The sequence below is a fragment of the Lemur catta genome, chromosome 7 (assembly GCF_020740605.2).
Source record: "Lemur catta isolate mLemCat1 chromosome 7, mLemCat1.pri, whole genome shotgun sequence".
In the NCBI taxonomy this organism is placed as follows: domain Eukaryota; kingdom Metazoa; phylum Chordata; class Mammalia; order Primates; family Lemuridae; genus Lemur; species Lemur catta.
Genome location: NC_059134.1, coordinates 8,830,221 through 8,849,355, shown reverse-complemented (window position 1 = coordinate 8,849,355; position 19,135 = coordinate 8,830,221). Strand labels below are relative to the sequence as shown.

At 48.1% G+C, this 19,135-nt stretch overlaps 1 protein-coding gene across 2 annotated transcripts in view; it reads left to right on the top strand.

The window, feature by feature from the left end:
• The window catches only part of ETS1 (ETS proto-oncogene 1, transcription factor), a 63,380-nt gene extending 49,190 nt beyond the window's left edge, over positions 1 to 14,190 (top strand). For both annotated transcript variants that reach the window (XM_045555406.1, XM_045555407.1), the window contains 2 exons: positions 9,405 to 9,523; positions 10,445 to 14,190. In XM_045555406.1, coding sequence (XP_045411362.1) covers positions 9,405 to 9,523; positions 10,445 to 10,660 — 335 coding nt within the window. In that variant the 3' untranslated portion in view covers positions 10,661 to 14,190. The remainder of the gene's footprint in view (positions 1 to 9,404; positions 9,524 to 10,444) is intronic.
• The last annotated feature ends 4,945 nt before the right edge of the window (positions 14,191 to 19,135 follow it).

Here is a 19,135-nt window from a genome sequence, read left to right as displayed (position 1 = left end):
AGGTTTGGCCAGGCTGAAGGGGCACGGCTGCCCGGTGGAGGAGCTCTCCATCTCAGTGGGGGGCCTGCACACCACAGCCCCCACCTGCAGTCCTGGGCTGGGCCGGGTTCCAGGAAGCGTGGCCTTACGTGGACGCGGTAGAACGGGCCAGCTGTGCTCCTGCAGGAGATCTGGGCAGCACGGGTGGTGCTTCAGCCATATGAGACCTGCCCTGTACTTGTGGCTCGTCAGAGAGGCCAGCACAGCTTTCCACCCGGCTGGCTGAAAGGCATAACTGGGGACCATGGGTCCCAAAGCTCTTGTTGGACCATGATGGGCTTCTGAGCTCACTGCATAGTTTTGACTGTAACTTCTCAAACTTTATTGTCTTTTGTTTGACTCACCTCTCCCTGAGAGATAATGAGAGTGAAAGTTCTCCTGGGGTGATTGAATGTGAAAGTTTAAACTCTGAAGTGAGGCTGGGCCTTGCTTTGCTGGAGTTGTTCATAGGCCGCAGCTCTGTGGAGGTGTTTGACATTCAGGGCCCAGGCGGCGCAGTTTCTTGTGAAGGCGTCCGAAGGCTGGGTTCTCTGTCGTTTGTTCTTAAAAGGCGTAGGTAGGATACTTTCAGCTCATTGCATTATGGTGAAACACAAAGTATTTGTTCTGCTAACTCCATGCTGTTGTTAATATTCTGTTTTGCTATTGAGCCCAATCTGGCTATAATGCCTTATATTTGAGGAGTGTTCAGAAATTACTTGCTAGATAAATGCTTGAAAACTTCACTGTGCAAATGATCAGTTAGGATCTAGTTCAACTACCTCCTTAAGGATTCTAATGTACCTAGCTAGTGATTTCTCTCATCCGTGATCTGAACTTTACCCCTAGGATAAAATAAATTCCAGAGATCGAGTTGAGAATCCTCCTGAGAAAAGTTAGTCTTCAGACTTCCAGAGTCCTGTTCTCCAACACTGATCAGTGAACACATCTTTCTTTCTTCTCGTTACCTAGATACTTAGGGAGGCATTTGTTCAGACATTTACATTGGTTAGAAAAACCATTTCTTTGGTTTATAAGAACATTGTCATCCCCTACCTCCAAATTCAAACCTAACTCATCTCTGGTGACTTCTTAAAAGAACCAGTTACCTAGAAGACATGAGGAGGAAAAGCTATAAAGAAACCCACTTCCTGACTTGAGCTTCACTGGCTCGCTGTCCAAGTTTGTGTCTGGGTGTCAGCGTGAATGTGGTTAGACAGAGTTAGTGGTGGATTTAGAGGAACGGGGGGGGGGGGGGGGGGCTGCATTTGAATAGCGGCTGCCCCTTTAAGAGAGGAACAGTCCCCTTTCTCCTGCTGCCACCCCCACACATGTGTACTTGAACTCTTGCAGGTGTGCAGGACCAGAGCAAAAACAAAGGTCTTTCCCTCATACACTAAAAATGCGTAACTGTCTTGTGCTAGACACCAGGTCAGAGTGGCCAGCCGAGCCTCACGTAAGCCTGTCCCAGGGGGCAGCCCCACCGGCCAGTTGCCTGCCATCTGGGCTTGCTCTCGTGCCTGTCTTGGTCACTGAGGCTGGACAGGACTTTCTGATTGACCCCAGCTAATGCTGTGGGATGTGTCTCTTTGGGCCCAAACTACCAGCATGTGTAGGGAACACTGCTGAACTCGGTCTGGGTCGGCCCCACGTACTAAGTAGGTGGAGGGTGCCTGGAGAGGAACATGAGTGGTGGGGAAGGGCGCACCGGGGAAAAGAGGATCTAAGTCCATCTGTGGCCAGGATTGCCCCGAACCATAAATGTCTTTGACACTTTCACTTGCAAAGCAGTTTGCATCTGCTGTCTTTTTTCGTGTGTGTATACTTTTAATTATAGCAAGGATTTCAGATTCATCCCTAACATTAAAAATCTTAAATGCTTATTCTCACTTAAAATGTTAAGAAATTTTACATTTATGTATTTTAACTTTTTTCCCTTAACCTCTAACTTTCTACTTTTTTAAAGTTGCCATACAAAAGGCCAATTTAATTCTTGGAAGCCTAATTAAATTTTATCTAGTGATTTTATATATATATATATATTTTGAAACGAAGTCTTGCTCTCTTGCCCAGGCTAGAGTGCCGTGGCATCAGCCTAGCTCACAGCAACCTTTAACTCCTCCTGGATTCAAGCAATCCTCCTGCCTCGGCCTCCTAAGTAGCTGGGACAACAGGCTCCCACCACCACGCCTGGCTAATTTGTTCTGTTTTTAGTAGAGACAGGATCTCACTCTTGCTCATGCTGGTCTTGAACTCCTGAGCTCAAGGGACCCTCCTGCCTCAGCCTCCCAGAGTGCTAGGATTATAGGCATGAGCCACTGCACCCGGCCCCATATAATTTTGTTTAAATTTCTTTTTTGTCTTGTCTTTCTTTGAAAATGGTGTTTTTAAAAATATATTTTCTATCGTTTCCTTCTTCTGTTTAATTATTATGTATTCTATTGCCCTAAAACTGTTCTGTACTGTGGGTGCTTCTTTAGCGCACGCTCTCTCCCTCTCTCTCTCTATATATACGTGCATATATATTTTACTAACATATTTATAAACATATTCTTGTATAATAAGGAATTAATTTACATCTCTATATAGTAAGAAGCAGAGATTACTGCTTTCATTTTATAGATGGAAAAACTAAAGTCCAGAGAGCTTAAATGAGTTGCATAAGATTGCACAGTGAGTCAGGGAAGAGGTGATATTAAAGCCCTGTACCCCCGACTCCCCATGTGGGGCTTTCCCACAGGAGATAGATAGATAGATAGATATAAATTTTATGGGATGCTGTCATCTTTCAGTCCTCCCCTGCCTGACATGTGACATGGTTTTTTTTTTTTCAATTTTTTGAAATACTTTGGGGTTTTTTGTTTTTGTTTTTGGTCTAACATGTCAGAGACATGAACTTGACAGGCGAAGGTTGGTTTTAATTGATTTGAGAGCTATTTTGTAACTCTTTTTCATTGTTAGAAACTGGCTATCTCAGCAATAAATAAGTACACAAGTTTATGAAGTTGTTGTTCAGCATTGGGTTCACCAAATGTATTTTTAAAATACCTGTTAGAGTGTTCTTTGTCGTTATGGGTTGAATTGTAAGAACTTAGGGGCACATTCACAGAGCCTGTTGATGGTGCAGGGTTCATCAGCCCAGGCAGCGTTGGCTGGCTGCAGGGGCTGCCGTACGTGGAGCATGATAGGCAGGAGACGAGATTTGGTGGGGACGGGGCAAAGGAAGGGCATGGCTCAGAAGAAATGGGAGAAGGCACCCACAGGCAGAGAACGAGGCCAAAACACCAGATAGTCCTGGCCCTCACTTCCCCTGGAAAAATTCTTCCATTGCTTTGATTGTCACTCAGTGTCTTGAGTTCTTCATCCTCAGCCAGGAGACTTTGTGCACCATTAGGCTGAGTTTGGCTCAGAGGGCCAGAGACCGCCAGGATGTTTTCTGTTTAATTTGTCATTCAACTTTGTTTCCTAAGGACTTAACAGAAATAAAGAGATTTGGAACTCTTTTGTGAATGATGATTTGGAAGGGGGTGGACAGAAAGGGGTCATGCTTAGATTCCACCCTGCCCTCAGAGCAGGACATCCCATGGCAGTCTGAGAGGAAGACAGATACACTCATGAACAGATGGGTCATTTCTGGATTCGAGTGTTCTGTTTTTGCCCTCGTCGTTTGGCTGTGGGTAGAGACACCTGGCTGGAAGGGAGGGGCCAGTCGGGCCTGTTCCTCTGTTTCGGGGCCACCTGCCAGATGTGTGCTATCAGGGCAGAGTCAGCCCTGTTGCAAGGGTGACCAACCATGAGAGTTTCATAGGTTAAAATAAATGCGGTGTTTGATTTGACTTTGAGAGTAGAGCTAAAGGAGATTAGCTTCTCAAAGTAGCAAATTAACCCCAAAAGGGCAGGAGGTGTGGTCGTTTTTATTTTGGGGTACATACTGATGAAACACAGCCTGGGGTCACCCGTATTGTTTGGCCCCAAATATAGCTTAATAGAGAGAAGCCGTTGGAGTGGCTTTTCAAATCCTTATGCTTTTTTCAGAGGAGGACTGTTTCGGTCCCATAATTTAGTAAATGTTTACTGAGCACATGCTGAAGACGAGATACCGTACCTCACTCACACTGAGGACATGAGGATCAGTAAGACACAGCCTGTGATCTCAGGGAGCTGACGCTGGAGCCCTCCAATGGCAAAGGATTGTTTGGTGGTTGGTGTTTGTTGGTGAGGCACTGCTCTAGGCTTTGGGTCACAGCAGTGAAAATCAAAGTCCCGGTCCAGAGAGCACATGTGCTAGTGATGAGAGAGGCGGACCACGTGCAGACCACTGCGGCTGGTCTCGTTGTTGGCAAGCCACAGTGGAAATACAGGGATGCCCAGCCTTGACCTCCATCTGTGTGGGAGACGACTCTTCTAGGTTAGCCTCGCACCAGGGCACAGATGCCAGAGTGAGAACTTGTGGTTGAAAGGGAAATGAGGAAGGAGGAGAAGGAAGAACTGAAGTCCAACCCTGACCCTGGTCACTGGCCATGAGCAGGGCACTGCCAGGGGCAGGCAACTCCCAAACCTGGAAAATGAGAAATTGGTCAGTGGAAAGGATTGTCATCAGGAACATCTTACCAAGATTTTGTCCTAGCCTATCGCTGTATGATTTGTGCTGCTCAGTTCTTAGCCTCAGGGTGAGGGACCAGAGGCAGGCGTTTTTAATAACTAGCCGTCATTGAGACAGGTGATGCTCCATCAGCTCCCGCACAAAAAGAAGGAACTTCAAGTACGACCCAAGTGAGCAGGAATTTACTGGAAGCTTTACCTTTTCATGAAAAAAATGAGACTGTTGCCTTAGATTTGAGGTGCCTCCCGGGTCCCCTCTGGGGGTGACATCCTCCGTGCGTGTGTGATTTGCTCTGCTGGCCTGAGACTCTGCCGGGTACCCACCTCATCTCTCCTCTTCCTCGGCGGCATCATGCGCTTCAAGTGAGGACTGTCAGCGTTGTAGCGAGCGTTTACCTCTTACCCAGAAGTGAGAGGAACAAGGTGGGGGGGCAGTTCCCGCCGCCGCCACCGGTAAGGGAGGCTTGGGTGGAGGCGCGTCTGGGAGGGGCTTGCAGAGTGTGTGTGTGGTGCCCTCCCTCCCACGTGGCTTTGGAAGAGACCTCCTTCTAACAGGGACCCCTCTGTTGTTGTGGCTCAGAGCTTCGACTTGAGAAGCATAGTTTCCCAGTGATGCCACTGGATTCCTGACGTGTGACACTAGGGCAGCACAGTGAAGGGGGCTGTTGACTGCCTTGGGGCTCCCAGACAGGGACCCCATTGTGAGTCACACTGAACATGTGAGCTCCCTCCCCATGACTGGCACTATTCTTAGAACAGTTCTCTGCTCCCAGGGACAAAGGTCACTGGGACCACAGTCCATTTGGGTAGGAGGATGGGCCTGGGCCCAGGAGTGAGGGGGCGGTGCAGGGAGAAAGGAGAAGAGGCTCTCCAATTTAAGGTTATGTTGTACCAGGGCGAGGGATGGAGGCCAGGAGCCCTGTGCATTCGGGCAGCCCGGCTCTAGGCAGTATGGAAACACCCTCTGCAGGAGCCGTGACCGGGAGTGCCAGACTCAGTCACTGTCTGGAGTCAGGGGCCTGAGAACTGCGGGGCGGGCTTGGCTGTGGCTGGCAGATGTGCGCAGCCAGCGTGCATTCCGACCCAGAGCTGCCTCTGAGCCTTGGGCTTCCAAGTGGCCCTGACTTCCCCTCCAGACCTGGGGTGAGAGTGACGTGTTGCATGGAGACAGGCTGCTGGGTGTCAGGCACCCCCAGGCCCACCATCCTGAAGCCAGTGTGGAGTGTTTCCGCTGGCCCAGCGCCTGTGGCTGGGAGAACAGCGCCACGCCTTTCCCGCTTCTCTTGCTCCCCACAGCAAGAGGGCAGTTTGCGAGTCAGCAAAAGGTAGAGAGGGGAAGCTTTGGGAGGGGTCCTGCCTTCCTCTCGTTTGGTACCGTACGGTGGGCTTTCTGAGGGGCGCACGTGTGTGCTGGGCAGCCGGGCGGGCTTCCCGACTTCCCTGCAGGACTTGGGGGGGAGGCCGGTGCTCCCATTGTGCCCACGTTCCTACGTGAAGCGAACCAGAGGTGCTTCTTCCCATCCGAGCTCCTGTGCTTACTCCAGACGCCTGCTTTTCCATGTATCCCTCCTCTTCCTCTTGGTCTGAATAGAAAAAAAAGAGTTAAAGGACCCACCTAGGACCTGGGTTCCCAGTGCCTGAATTGGACACTTTTATGTTCCTCTGGACAAAGGAAAACTCATGCTGAGGAAAAGAATCCTCCAGCAGGGACTCACCATGTGCCTGGGCCAGACACAGTGATGTGGGGGTCAGATGTGCAGGGGGCAAGGGCTGGAGCAGGGCACGTGCCCCGCAGGCCTTTGACATTTCAGTTGGGGACATGGCACGAGCAGGAAAAACAGGAGTAATAAGTCCCTCCCGGGACTCCTCTGCAATGAGCTGGTGCCAGTGATGTGGATTGAAGGCGCCTTCTCTGCTTTCTGGCGGCGAGTCCCGAGGGCAGGGGACGGTGCTGAGCTCTTGGGCTCTGTTCTCCAGGACTGGCTCCGCCCCGCCAAAGACTAGGACTTACCCAGGTGGAAGGATCCCAGTCTCCTCATCCCTTTCCTCAGCTCCATATAATCAGCCCTCTCTCCCCAAAAAGATTTTAAGATGAATAGTGTGAGAGAGGTACTAAGGTGAATAGTGTGAGGGAGAAATAATGAATGAAGTGACATAACAGCCACCACGAGGGCGCCTGGCCAGTTGGGCTGGCAGCGTACCTGTGGAGGTGGACGCCCAGGTGAGGAGGCAGCACGGGCACTAGTGATCAGACCAGCGGGGGAAGCCGCTGGCCACCAGTGTCCCGCGCCTGCCGTGGGAAGTGGGAAGAGAAGAGTTGCTAAAGCCAGGTCCTTCTGTCCCTTGCATCACTGCATCCAGGCAGGCAGTTTAGGTGCCAGGTCTCTTCCAGGGGCAGCGTAGTGTTGAGATGAAGAATCTGGGACCAGACTGCCTGGGTTCTAGTCCCAGCTACGCCAGTGCTGATGGGAATGGCCTTGCACGGGTCAGACAGCCACAGCTTGTCCGTTTGCTCTGCTGTAACGTGGGAGAGACAACTAGCATGACGGCAGCACCTACGCCAGGTGACGGGGGAGGACTAAATGGGATGACCGCAAGCATCACACTCGTGTGCGGTGCGTGTAGGTGCACAGTCATGGCTCTTGTTGGCCGCTTTCTCTCTCAGGGGTCTTAAAGCAAGTCACCCCCCCCACCCCCCGTTACGTCCAAGGTCTGCAGTCTTGACACAGGAGAGGCCTCCGTTACGTAGCTTTTGGGGTAGGTCCTTTTTATTTATGTGTCTCTATTCAGGGGTCCTGTTGGTGTCCACAGTCATTGTGAATTCATTCAAAAAACCTGTCATGCCATCTGGGCTCTGGCAGTGCATTTCTTGAGAGAGAGTTGCCACCTTACCACCGTGTGCCCGTTAGGATGGCTTCTCAGTGTATTCCTCATGTAATGTCATGTTCAGTCTTGTGAGCCCAGGCAGGAAGCAGTGGCTGGTGACTTTTCTTAATTCTTAAGAAACCTGCAAATGGATCTGAGTTGTAGGAAGTTAAGGCTTTACCAGTGTAGACCTCTGGGCTTTTCTTCAAAGGTTAATTGACTTTTTAGACTTTCCCTGAATCACTTTATTCTAGAATATGTATAAGATGTTTCTTGCAAGATGGTTTTAAATAGCTAAAGGTAAACTCTCAGAAAGATGAACTAGAAATATTTCATGTTTTATGTTTAGCTTGGGCATTGCTGAGGAAGCCGCCATTAGGAAGTTATTACAAAAGGAGCGCTTCCTTTGGCTGCGGGACGGTAGCGTGTCAGGGCTGTTTCCTCGTATGGTGTCCGTGCAGGGCGCCCTGGTGCTCGGAGTCTCCGGGCCCAGGCACTAGACCAGCACCAGCATGTGCTGACTGCGCCATGGAGCAGAGTCATGGCACTGTTCTGAGCACCTTTTCCTGCACCAGTAGAGTGGAGGCAGCAAGACCGCTGTGCCTACGTCACAGCCGCGGGGTGGGGTGGGTTTTAGGAGCAGGTAAAAATGATGCACTGGAATGGGCCTTTTAGAAGTGTAAGATATAGTAAGAGATTACTCTTACAGATCATAAAGGCTATTTCTTTTTTTAGATCGACAGGGAACCTAAAGCTTGTTTCCTGTTGAATATCAGTTTACTATGGATCAGACAAATTTGAAACTTGGGGAAGGAATTGGAGCTAGAACATTCCAGGCTTCATTCATCTACAGGGATTGGGTCTTTTCCCAGTCCTGCTCTGCCCCGATTGTTTATGAGATGGTGTTATAAGGTACAGTGTAGACATATAACAAGCAACATGGACTTTGACCCCATAATTGTTTCTCTAGCCACACCCAGAAATTATATAATAGCATTGTCATTTCAGAATAGAAAGTTATCCTAAGAGGAAATCTGTGTGATAGAAATCCTTTAGCATAGTATAAGCTGCCTGTCAAGAGTATACCAGGCCTTTTAGAGCTAAGGTCTTGGCAGTGTTGGTGGCTAAGACAAGAGAACTGTGTGTGTGTGTGTGTGTGTGTGTAAGTCAGAATATACTGAACCCATGAAGAATTTCTGAGACAATCCTCATCTGACCTCTGAGAATTTTCTGGGTGGCAAATTAATTCCTCAAATAGGAAATATGTTTTTTTTTAATCAGCTGAATTTAAGATTCATGGTGATGCCTTTTTTCCCCTTAGTTTGGGTGTTGCCTGTACATGGCCTGGGAAGGTGGGGTGGTGTTGGGGAGGAGTGTGATGGTTGGAAGGACATCTAACAGTGATTTCCATGTGCGAAGACCCGAGAGTAGTGATCCTTCCTACTCACAAATCAGAGGCCAAAGTCTCCCTCCCGTGGAGGAGTGCCTGTGGGCTTTGACTTCTGCTTGGAACTGGCGAAGACATTCATTCCTTACTTAATACTTTTCTTAACTTCTTAAGGCGAAAATAACGACTGACTTTCTGAAGACACAAAAGATTATGCTGCCTTAGAATATGTCAGAGGATGGGCTCAGTATTTTCCTTCTAGAGTTTGCTTAGCAATAAAAATGGACTGACCCTTGAGTCAATCAAAATAATTTATATATTTTCTCGTATGCTTTTCTTTTTGGGGGGGTGGATTTCTTTGTCTTTTCTATCTGTTCAAGCACGTAACATTTCCTCCGATATTGTCACTGCGTGCTGCCTTCCTTTTCTCCCGGCGGGAGCTGTGGGGAGGATGGAGGGAGTGCTGGACGTGGGGATCAGTGGCTGGCAGCCACTGTCTGGTGCAGTGACTCACAGCGGCTTGTGCTTCCAGGCAGTGGACCCATCCAGCTGTGGCAGTTTCTTCTGGAATTACTCACCGATAAATCCTGTCAGTCTTTTATCAGCTGGACAGGAGATGGCTGGGAATTCAAGCTCTCTGACCCAGATGAGGTAAGAAAGGAGTGGCTTGAGAGTGCTGTGTGGAGGAAGGGTCAGAGAAAACCCTGGGCGGGGGCTGTGTGGGGCTGGAGGACGTTTTCTAGGATTGGGATCCCAGCTCTGCCACTTGCTACTTGTGTGACCTTGAGCAGGCAGCCTTGTCTGGGCCTCAGTTTCATATGTGGAAAATAGGGAAAATATCTATGTCACCCATTCGTTACCCAGGATTAACTGGTATCATGCGCACCAAGTGCCTGGTGCTTAGTCAGCCTTTTATCAGTAGAGGTGCCTTGCCTGACTTAGCGCTCTCCCTAGCCCGTGGCCCTGAGTGTGAAAGGGGCCAGACAGTTCCAGAGGCCTTGGAAGATTGAGACAATTTGTTCATTAATTTATTCTTTCATTACACAAACACCCACTGAGTGTGGTTCTGTGCCATGCCCAATTCTGAGGATAAAAAGCAATGAACGAGAGAGACAACATCTCTGTTCTGACAGACATGAGAAATATTTATGCCCTGCTGTAGAAAAAACACTTCCTGTTGATGAAAGGCAGGTACGATTGCAGCTCAGTCCCTCCCTCCACGCCCTCTGTTAGCTTCATGCTTTCAAAGCCAGGAAATCCTACTAGTAATGTGGAGAAAGAGGAGAGTCTGTAGTGTGGCTTTTCTTTTGTTTTTCAAAATCAAATATTTAACCTCATTCAAAGTTCAGGTCACTGTGTTTTCATCAACTTGACTACCATCCCTGCCCAACCCTTGAAAAATGGAGTTCAGAAAAGACAGGTCAGAAAAATACCTTCCATAGCTACATGGATCTCTGTCTGTCTCACTTGAACATCATGGGGTGCCGTGGGTGGGGTCAGTATGGGCATGTAAACATGCATATTAGGGTCGCCCTATCGATTTTTACCTATTCTTTTTTTTTTAAATTGTAGGTGGCCAGGAGATGGGGAAAGAGGAAAAACAAGCCTAAGATGAATTATGAGAAACTGAGCCGTGGCCTGCGCTACTATTACGACAAAAACATCATCCACAAGACGGCGGGCAAACGCTATGTGTACCGCTTTGTGTGCGACCTGCAGAGCCTGCTGGGGTACACCCCCGAGGAGCTCCACGCCATGCTGGACGTCAAGCCGGATGCCGACGAGTGATGGACACAGGAGGGGCCGGGGAACCTTGCTGAGACCTTTTGAAGGATAACCGCATTGGTCGGACTCTTAATTTTTAATTGTTATTCTATTTTTTATTTTCCAGAACTCATTTTTTACATTCAGGGGTGGGAGCTAAGTGAGCTGCAGCTATAATTGATTGTGCACGGTTGGAAAAGGAAAACTAGGACTTGTGGGGCGGGTGGGATAAGAAATTTTTGAGCACATTTTCAGGAGAGAGAGAAGGGTCTTCTTAGAAGCTGGAAGGATCTGGCTTAAGGGAGGACAAGACTAATGTGTCCAATCATTTTTAAAAAATCATTCATGAAAAAAATGTGTCTTGAGTTATGAACCCATTAGCAAGAGTGATTGCCACATCAGAAGTCGCCAGGCTGATGAAAGGCAGTTAACTCAATTTTGTTTGTAGATCTGGGTGGGCAGAAAGAGGGGTGGGATTAAATATTTTTTGGGAAGGATGCGCTAAAAACTGAGAACTATTTACCTTTCACTCTTCTTTTGAAACAAAGATGGACTTCCATGGGGAGGGGCCAACACAGTTTTGTGTTAAAATTTATTTTATTAAATTTTGTGCCAGTATTTTTTTTCTTAAAAATCGTCTTAAGCTCTAAGGTGGTCTCAGTATTGCAATATCATGCAAGTTTCTTTTTATTTGCCGGCTGAGGATTCTGTCACAGTGAAAGAAAACTATTTATATAGACCCCACTGGAAAAGCAAAGCGCTATCACTGAGATCAGGGATCCCAAATTCATGTGAAGGAAAAATTAATGTTGATTTGGGTACAGGGGAACTATGCATGTGAATTTCATCTACAATTTTAAAAAACTTATTATTACACCCCTTTACTTGTTATTAGCGGATTCTCGGGTTTGGACTTAATGTTGAGCTAAGAAACATTAAGTCTTTGAACTGAATGTATTTTGCAGCCCTGGCTTTGAACCACATAACATAGGAGCACTGTTGAAGTCATGGAAAGGAAATTAAAGGGGGAAGATTGGCTTGGTTCTCTCTTAGTTTCATACCTGTAACATAGATGACTTGGAGTAGAAGCTGTATGCATGGGCATTACCCCTCAGGTCGTACGAAGTAGGTTCTGAATGCATGTCGTTCCAAACTAACACTCTGTAACTTCTCTTTCATATTTTATTTTTCCAGCATCCTTCATTTTTTGCTCATAATCTCCCTCCTCCCCATTGTGCAATCAGTAGAGAGAAATGTACAGCTTTCTGATTGGTGAGTGAAAGAGTGACTTCAGACATGACATGAGTTGAAGAGTTGACCTTGCTGGGTTTTAGAAGTGATGGAAATTAAGAGAGGATTTCAATAAAATGGGACTTGGCTGTCTTTGGAAGAGAAGAATTTAAACCAGTGGGGTAGGATGTCAGGTGAGACCGTATGTGCCGGTACGCACAGTGTTAGGGCCTTGTGCTTGCATCTGATATCTTGGCGCAGGGTAAGTCAAGGTTAATTGCAGAAGAGAGGAATGACTTGAAGGCAAAAGAAACAAGGGAAGGAGCTTGAGTGAAAAAAATAAGGTGTCCGTGACATTTGAATATATTTTTAGTTCCCCCAAAGTTCAAACACAAACATAGTCAACTGAAGTATTCATCTTTCTGCTGGTTTTGAGGAGGGATCTGAAAGTGGGGTTTTGGGGGGAAACCATCATCTACCTGGTGAGAACAAGTGCCTAATACAATTAGAATCCCTCCCCCTGTGTAGCTGCCTAGTTAAAAGGATGAGGAAGGAGCGGTGGCTTTATTGGCCTGGTGAGAGGGGAAGACACGTTCAAGATGAGCTGCTCAGGGCTGGCTCCTTTGGGGATTTAGCTGAAAATTGGAAGTACTATCTACCTTCTAGTATTTCTTCAAGAAAGCTGATTGTTGACTCCCAGATCCTCTTGCCGACCCTGAATTGTCAGGAACATAGCTGTGTGATTCATGAATGTCCTCACACTGATCAGTTGGAGAGTCTACGTGGAAAGCAAAGGCAGAATTATCCCAGTTGTGTATTTTGATCTTTTGGATGCAGGTGCCTTAATGAAGCTCTCAAAGTATTTTAGGAGCTGCTCAGGGAGTGTTAGGTGGAACTGTTTGGACTACATTGTTTTCTCTTAGAGTATGTGATCTTTGTTGGGCACTGGCAAAGGGTGTATGTGAGAGAGAGAGAGAGAGAGAGTGTGTGTGTGTGTGTATTTGCAGACATGCAAAACTGCAGCTGAAATAATTCCTGAGTTTTCTAGTTAAGTCTTTCCACATTTCAGTAATGGGCGAGGGTAGAACCAAGGCTGGGTATCAGTCATTGCTTGCTGTTTGCAAACAGGCATAAAATCACTTTTCTAAATCATCAATCTTTCCTATTAAATTTATGCTGAAAACTCCCCTTCTGTGAGTCTGTCTAACCCTGCAATTCCTGTAGCAGATAAGATGTAAGAAAGTGCCTCCCGGTGTTCCTCAGCCTGCTTGTTGGCTAAGATTCCCTTTTTCTCTAGGTCCGCCGTTGTCGGGATTTGTAGGTAGTGTATTAAGACAGCTTTGTCTATCTGGCCAGATGCTTTTTCTCCTTTTGTCCAAAGGCCAGAGACCATCCCAAGAAGAGTGGTGGGTGGTTTATACACTGGAAATGTAGCAAAATTGTTGCATTTATGCTTTTTAAAAACACATGTTAACTTCAGAGGGAGGAATGGGCAAATCTGGTCTAGCTGGGTGAAATGCTTATTTTCCTGGAGATGCCTTAACCTGTACTGGTTTTGGCTTTAGGGTTCAGAGTCACTTTCGTTCCCTTCTCCATTCAGAAGAGAGACTTCCCTACACAGAGCCCCGATTTTGTGGCTGTGGGGACTGGAGGTAGCATTCAGAGATCAGATGTGCTTTTCCTCACTTTGGAGATGAACACTCTGGGTTTTAGAGCATTAACCTGCCTAACCTTCATGGTGAAAAATACACCTGTTTTCTAGTCATGCTGTGCATGCCGCTTTCTCTGTTGGGGTCTATATAAATTTGTTAAACTCTTACCTACATTCCAAAGAAGTTTCAAGGAACCATAAATATATGTATACATATACATATATAAAATATATATATTAAAATGAAATTATCTCTATCAGGAATACTGCCTCAGTTATTGAACTTTTTTTTTAAGAATACTTTTTTTTTAAGCTGAGAAGTATAGGGGTGAAAAAGATGTTATATTGTGTTTGACTATTTTCCAACTTGTATTTTCATATAATTTATATTTTTTAAAAGCTGAAAATTTAACAGCAAGATGAAAAAAGGAAAAGCAGGTGCTTTTTAAAAATCAGAACTGAGGTAGCTTAGAGATGTAGCGATGTAAGTGTCTATGTGTTTTTTTTAAAAAAAAAAGCAAAAAAAAATTCTTATGGGGGAGTTTTTTGTTTGTTTATTTTAGTAGCTGATGCTGGCACATCATTTTGCTGGAGAGTTTTTTATATACTGTAGCCTGATTTCATATTGTATTTTAAACTGTGTGAAATTAAAAACAAAGAAATTAATTCATAATGATGTGGCTTTGCTGTGGTTCTTTCCTGTCAGGATCGCGTTTGAAACAGGACTTCTGCTCTCACTGCCTCAGGACCGATTTAGACAAAGATTGCCCAGTAAAGCAAGAGTTATGATAGGAATACAGGGAAGTAATCTGACATCCCAAATTATTGAATATATTGTGTCATCCTTTGTGGAATGTCCCACGTCCCTGGCCTTGTCATACCTCATTTGTTCAAGTCTGAAGGACGAGAGCCACGGGAAGGAAATCTTAATGACCCAGCCGATGAGCATTGCTTCCAGCTGGGTGCAGTTCCTGACACTCACACAGAGCCGGACGTCGTTGCTGGGTGCTCTGAACAAGGAACGGTGTCCTTGTTGCTGACGTTGACACTGACTTCGCTCCGTGGCAGTTTGGCCCCTTCATACCCACCTCCTTGGCCCCGGCTCTTTCACTGGAGCTGGGATTGGGAATGACAGGGTCCGCCAGGACCCCAGCAAGCCGTGCCATAAATAAATCCCTATTTATACGTGCTTTGGAGAGCAGTGCTTAGGAACACATCCTACATGGTGCTTTTCCTTGTTGTTGAAACTGTAGAAGGTGGATGTTTTTAATTAACACCAACATTTGCAACATGAATCCCAACTCACAGCTGGAAAGAGAATTTTTGCTGAATTGTTCACAAAGAGAGCTCTGTTTTTGGAAACTCTTTTTCTTCAGGCCTGGAGCTTGAGGTTTGCTGAGTACACGTTCAGCACAGACTGTGTGGTCCAGTGGTCAGGGAGCCGGACTGGCCATAGGAGGGCTCCGGGCCCTCAGCCCCAGTCAAGCCACCGCCACTCAACCAGAAGCTTTGGGAAAACGGCTTGAGGTCCTTATAGTTTTCAGTTTTCAGTTTTCAGCTGCAAACCTGGGCAAAGCCACAACTCCTGAGCCAACCTGAGGCTAAATTTGAGCTCTTCTCCCCCTGAATAAATAGAACCCAGAACAGTCTCTGCCTCAGTCGAGGAGTCAGTGAGAAAGCTTTCCTTAGTGCCAACTTGCTGTTTCCCCTCCTGATTTAATGCTGACCAGGGTAAAAGACACAATGTGTATCTGAATAAAATCAGCTTAGTCTTCTGTTTCTCAAACCAGGAGCTGGAGTTTAGATGGGGGTACCCCTCAAGCTCCTGGGCTTTGGTGATTTCTCTTAACGGTCCTGCCGAGACCACGGTATCGAAGCCGTGGTGGGGGGTGCTGGGGAGAGAGACAGTATCTTCAAAGACAATCGCAGGATTTGGGAGGATGGGGTCTGGTGAGGATGGAAGGAGACACCAGGGAAAGGGGAGCTTCCCAGAAGGTGGTGGTCACAATCTACAGATCTGACAGGTCTCTGGAGGTGTTGGGGTAAGAAAATTGGCCAGGCCCAGTCTGACTCCTGCTGCTACGGCTGTGGAGTGAGCGACAGCACCCAAGCCAAAAACTAACAAAAAAATTGAGCTGTCTAATGTCATGAAATGTAACTATTTCAGCCTAAAAAGGAGGAGGATTGTGATTTGTGCTGCTTTGGGTCATACGAGGCACGACGGTGTGAACGAGAGCTTCACGCAGACCGATCCGTGCCGCGGGGGTCTTCAGCGTGGCCCGAGCGCGTCGCGCACTGCAGGAGGGTGACGATGTCTGTGCACTCCGGGGTCCCTTCACAGCACCTGCTGTGGGTACTGGCCGTAGGCTGCCTGTACAGATGGACACGAGTCTCCTATTTTGTCTCTAGTCGGTCAGGCCTACATGGCGACGCTCCTGCCCAGTCCGTGGGGGATTTGGGCCTGCAGCCGCGGGGTAGGCGTCTGTCCACATGCGTGTCTACTTGGCATGAAGCTCGTTTCATTCTAGGGCTGAGAGCGGAGGAGAGCACAGGACGTCACCAGGTTTGTCAGAGGACCCGGGCCCGCCAAGCCCTCGTCCTTTCCGGCAGGGCGTGGTGCCACCACAGAGCTCCGAAAGGTCCGCGTGGCGAGGCTGGCTGAGGCCCACGCTCCGCGGCGCACGGCCCTGGTGTAAGAGCTGCACTGCGCACGCCACTCGCGGGACAAGGACAGCGTTCTTTCAGCGAGGAAGCCGTTCGCCTCCACAGCCCTTTCCCAGCCCTGCTCCTTCCCAGGGGCTGCTCGGGAAGGCGCTCTGGGATGTGGTTCCCGCGGTGCAGGGGCCCTTCCCCGGCCGGACCAGGGATCCCCGACCCACCGACCAAGGGCCTGGCCCTTGAGTTTCATGGGCACGTGGGGCGGCAGCCTGTCGCTCAGCGGCTGGGACCCCCCACCGTGAGAGTCTTTATCCAAGAACAGCGAATGACTGACGGGAGAGAACAGCGCCGTCCTGGCTCCTTGTGCAACGAGGCCGGCGTTTAGGGCGCCCAGGAAAAGCAGGTGTTGGTCAATTGGTGAACATGTTCAAAGGCTTGCAGTTGAGGAAAAACCACTTACTGAGAATTTAGAACCCCAGATGAGGGCATTAGGTGGCTCTGGCCTCTCTGTTCCTTAGTGCCATTTCCTGTTTTACCCAATGTCGTGGTTCCTTTCCCTTTTCCAATTTCCTGGCAAAGACTTCTGTTCTTGGAAAGCCAGTTTCATTCGATTGCCAGACGTACAACGGAGTGACAGTGCCGATTGCCCAGGGCAATGCTGGGGCATCCACGGGGACCAGACAGGCTACACAATCCCCAAGGCCCGCTGGAGTTTCCGGTCCTATCTCTGACCTCTCGCTCTCCAGCCAGGCCCACACGGTCTCGGCCACAGCGCTCACAGCAATCGACGTCGGGTCAGCTCTGGTCGCTGTGCAATGTGAGGTAGAGGCGAAGGAGATTTTCAGCAGCCACTTGTGGTAATTACTGAGGGTCAAGAGAGAGCCACTACCTTCTCCCTGTCCACTTCACTCCGTCAGCCTGAGGCACCAGCTCTGGGCAGTAGCGAGCTATTTTTAACCTCCTTACAGGCAAACCTGCAATTTCAGCTGTGACTTTTTTAATACTGTTTCAAGAGCTGTCTCCCAGATGTGCCTGGAAATAGTAAGTGTCCAGAGATACTCGAAGATGTGGCAACTGTCTTTGCAAGCCTGGGAAGCTAATGATTACTATTGGCTTGGTCTGGGATTGGCTTTTTGAGGCAAGAACATTCCAAGCTTTAGAAGGAGAGATGGGACTGAGAGCTTCCAAAGGGCTTTGCAAATTGTGCCGTGTTCGTAAGAAATGATCCTTATTCTTACAGATTTCAGGGGAGGCAAGTTCAAAACTCTAAAAGTGATTGAACTGGGGAGCCCTCTCTCTGCCAGTCTTCCCGTTCCACTTGTTCTGGCTTCCATGGGGACAGGAAAGCTTATGAATATAGTGCAGCCACGGCACCTTTCAGTGGGGACGTTCGTCCACGGGAGAGGAGAGGTGAGCGTGATGGTGGAGACAATGACCAGTGTGACCAGCGTTTGGGGTAAGGGAGATTTCATTCACGTGCCTGTTTTCTCTGTGGCCAAGTTTTCATGATAAGAGCACAGAGCTGTATTCTTGAGCTCAAGGGGACTTAAAGTATTTTCTTCCCTGACTAATCATGAAACACTGGGGAGTAGGGAGGGTGGCTGAACTCAGCAGGGTGCAGCTGGGAGGCCGTACCAACTCCAGGCGTGGGCCTCTTGTTTAGGAGCAGATAGGGACCAGGTGTGTCACCTGCATGATGGTGGCATGTGTTAGCTGCTCTAGGAACCCCTATATATGGCCTCCTTGCGATTCCATATCAGAGCCTGGACCTCACATCTCAAATAGCCTCTCTGCTATCACAAGTAGCAATCTAAAACTTGAAGCCCAGCCAACAAAGACTGAATTAAAATAAGGGTGACCACACATTCTCATGTACCTGGGATAGCCCCAGTGTCCACCCACTGTCCAGGCATCATTATTCATAGCAGTTTCTGTCACTCCCATGATACTGTACATGGACTCCTCGTCAAACCCAATAAACCCTAGAAGATGGTCAGTGGAAGAGCAAACACCAGAATCCTAAAATTCTAATTCTGGAGTCAATGGAGACCTTGAAGATTATCTGGTCCAACCTCTTCCATGAACTGAAGGTTCAGAGAGGCCAAGGGACTTGCCCAGTGTGTCCACATTAGTGATAGAACTGGTGCCAGGATGTAGACCTCGCTGTTCCCGGGTCCTATTCCCCTGCCGTACCTAATCTCATCCAGCTGCCAGGCAGTGCACCCTGCTTTAAAGCTGACCCTAGCTGATTCAGTATTGGTCTTGATAATTATTAATATTCCTGTTAGTTTTGATGGACACAATCTGCTAAATGCTGATGTTTGGGTTGGGCATGGGAGATTAAGAAAGTTGGATCCTTGGGTGGTGGGAGGTCTTGTATCTCTTAGTTTGCAGAAACTGAAAATGCGCGGTCTCTGAGATCCCAGTTTATGGGGCTATAGGATGTGACATTCAGAAGATACCTTACATAATGATGCCACCAAACAAATTTATTCAGATAACAAACTTTCATTAAGCACGTACCGTGCGGTTGGCATTGGGTTCAGTACTAGGGAAACCACAAGGAAGAAGACGAACATGACTTTTTCCTTCACTCTGCTTTTAGTAAATTAAGGTTTATAGAAAAGTGAAGGGAAAATTACTATCCAGCGCAATAACACTATGGTTTGATGCTGAGGGGACCTGACCTGAAGGAACGCACGGCCTGAAGGTGAGTGGCCGTTGGCAGGTGGAGGGACGGAGGCGGGTTCCTAGAGGCGGAGCAAGGTGCAGAGCAGGGACAGAGCAGGGACGCCAGGTGAGGAGAGGGTGGGTGGAAGATGGCCCGGGGCCTTGTGGGCCCTGTGAGGGGTATCCGAGTCCTAGGGATCTTCGGGCAGGCTCAGTCACATGATCTGATCTATGCTCGGAGAAATCACTCTGACTGCAGAGTCGGAAACTAATCAGAGAGGACTGGGGTG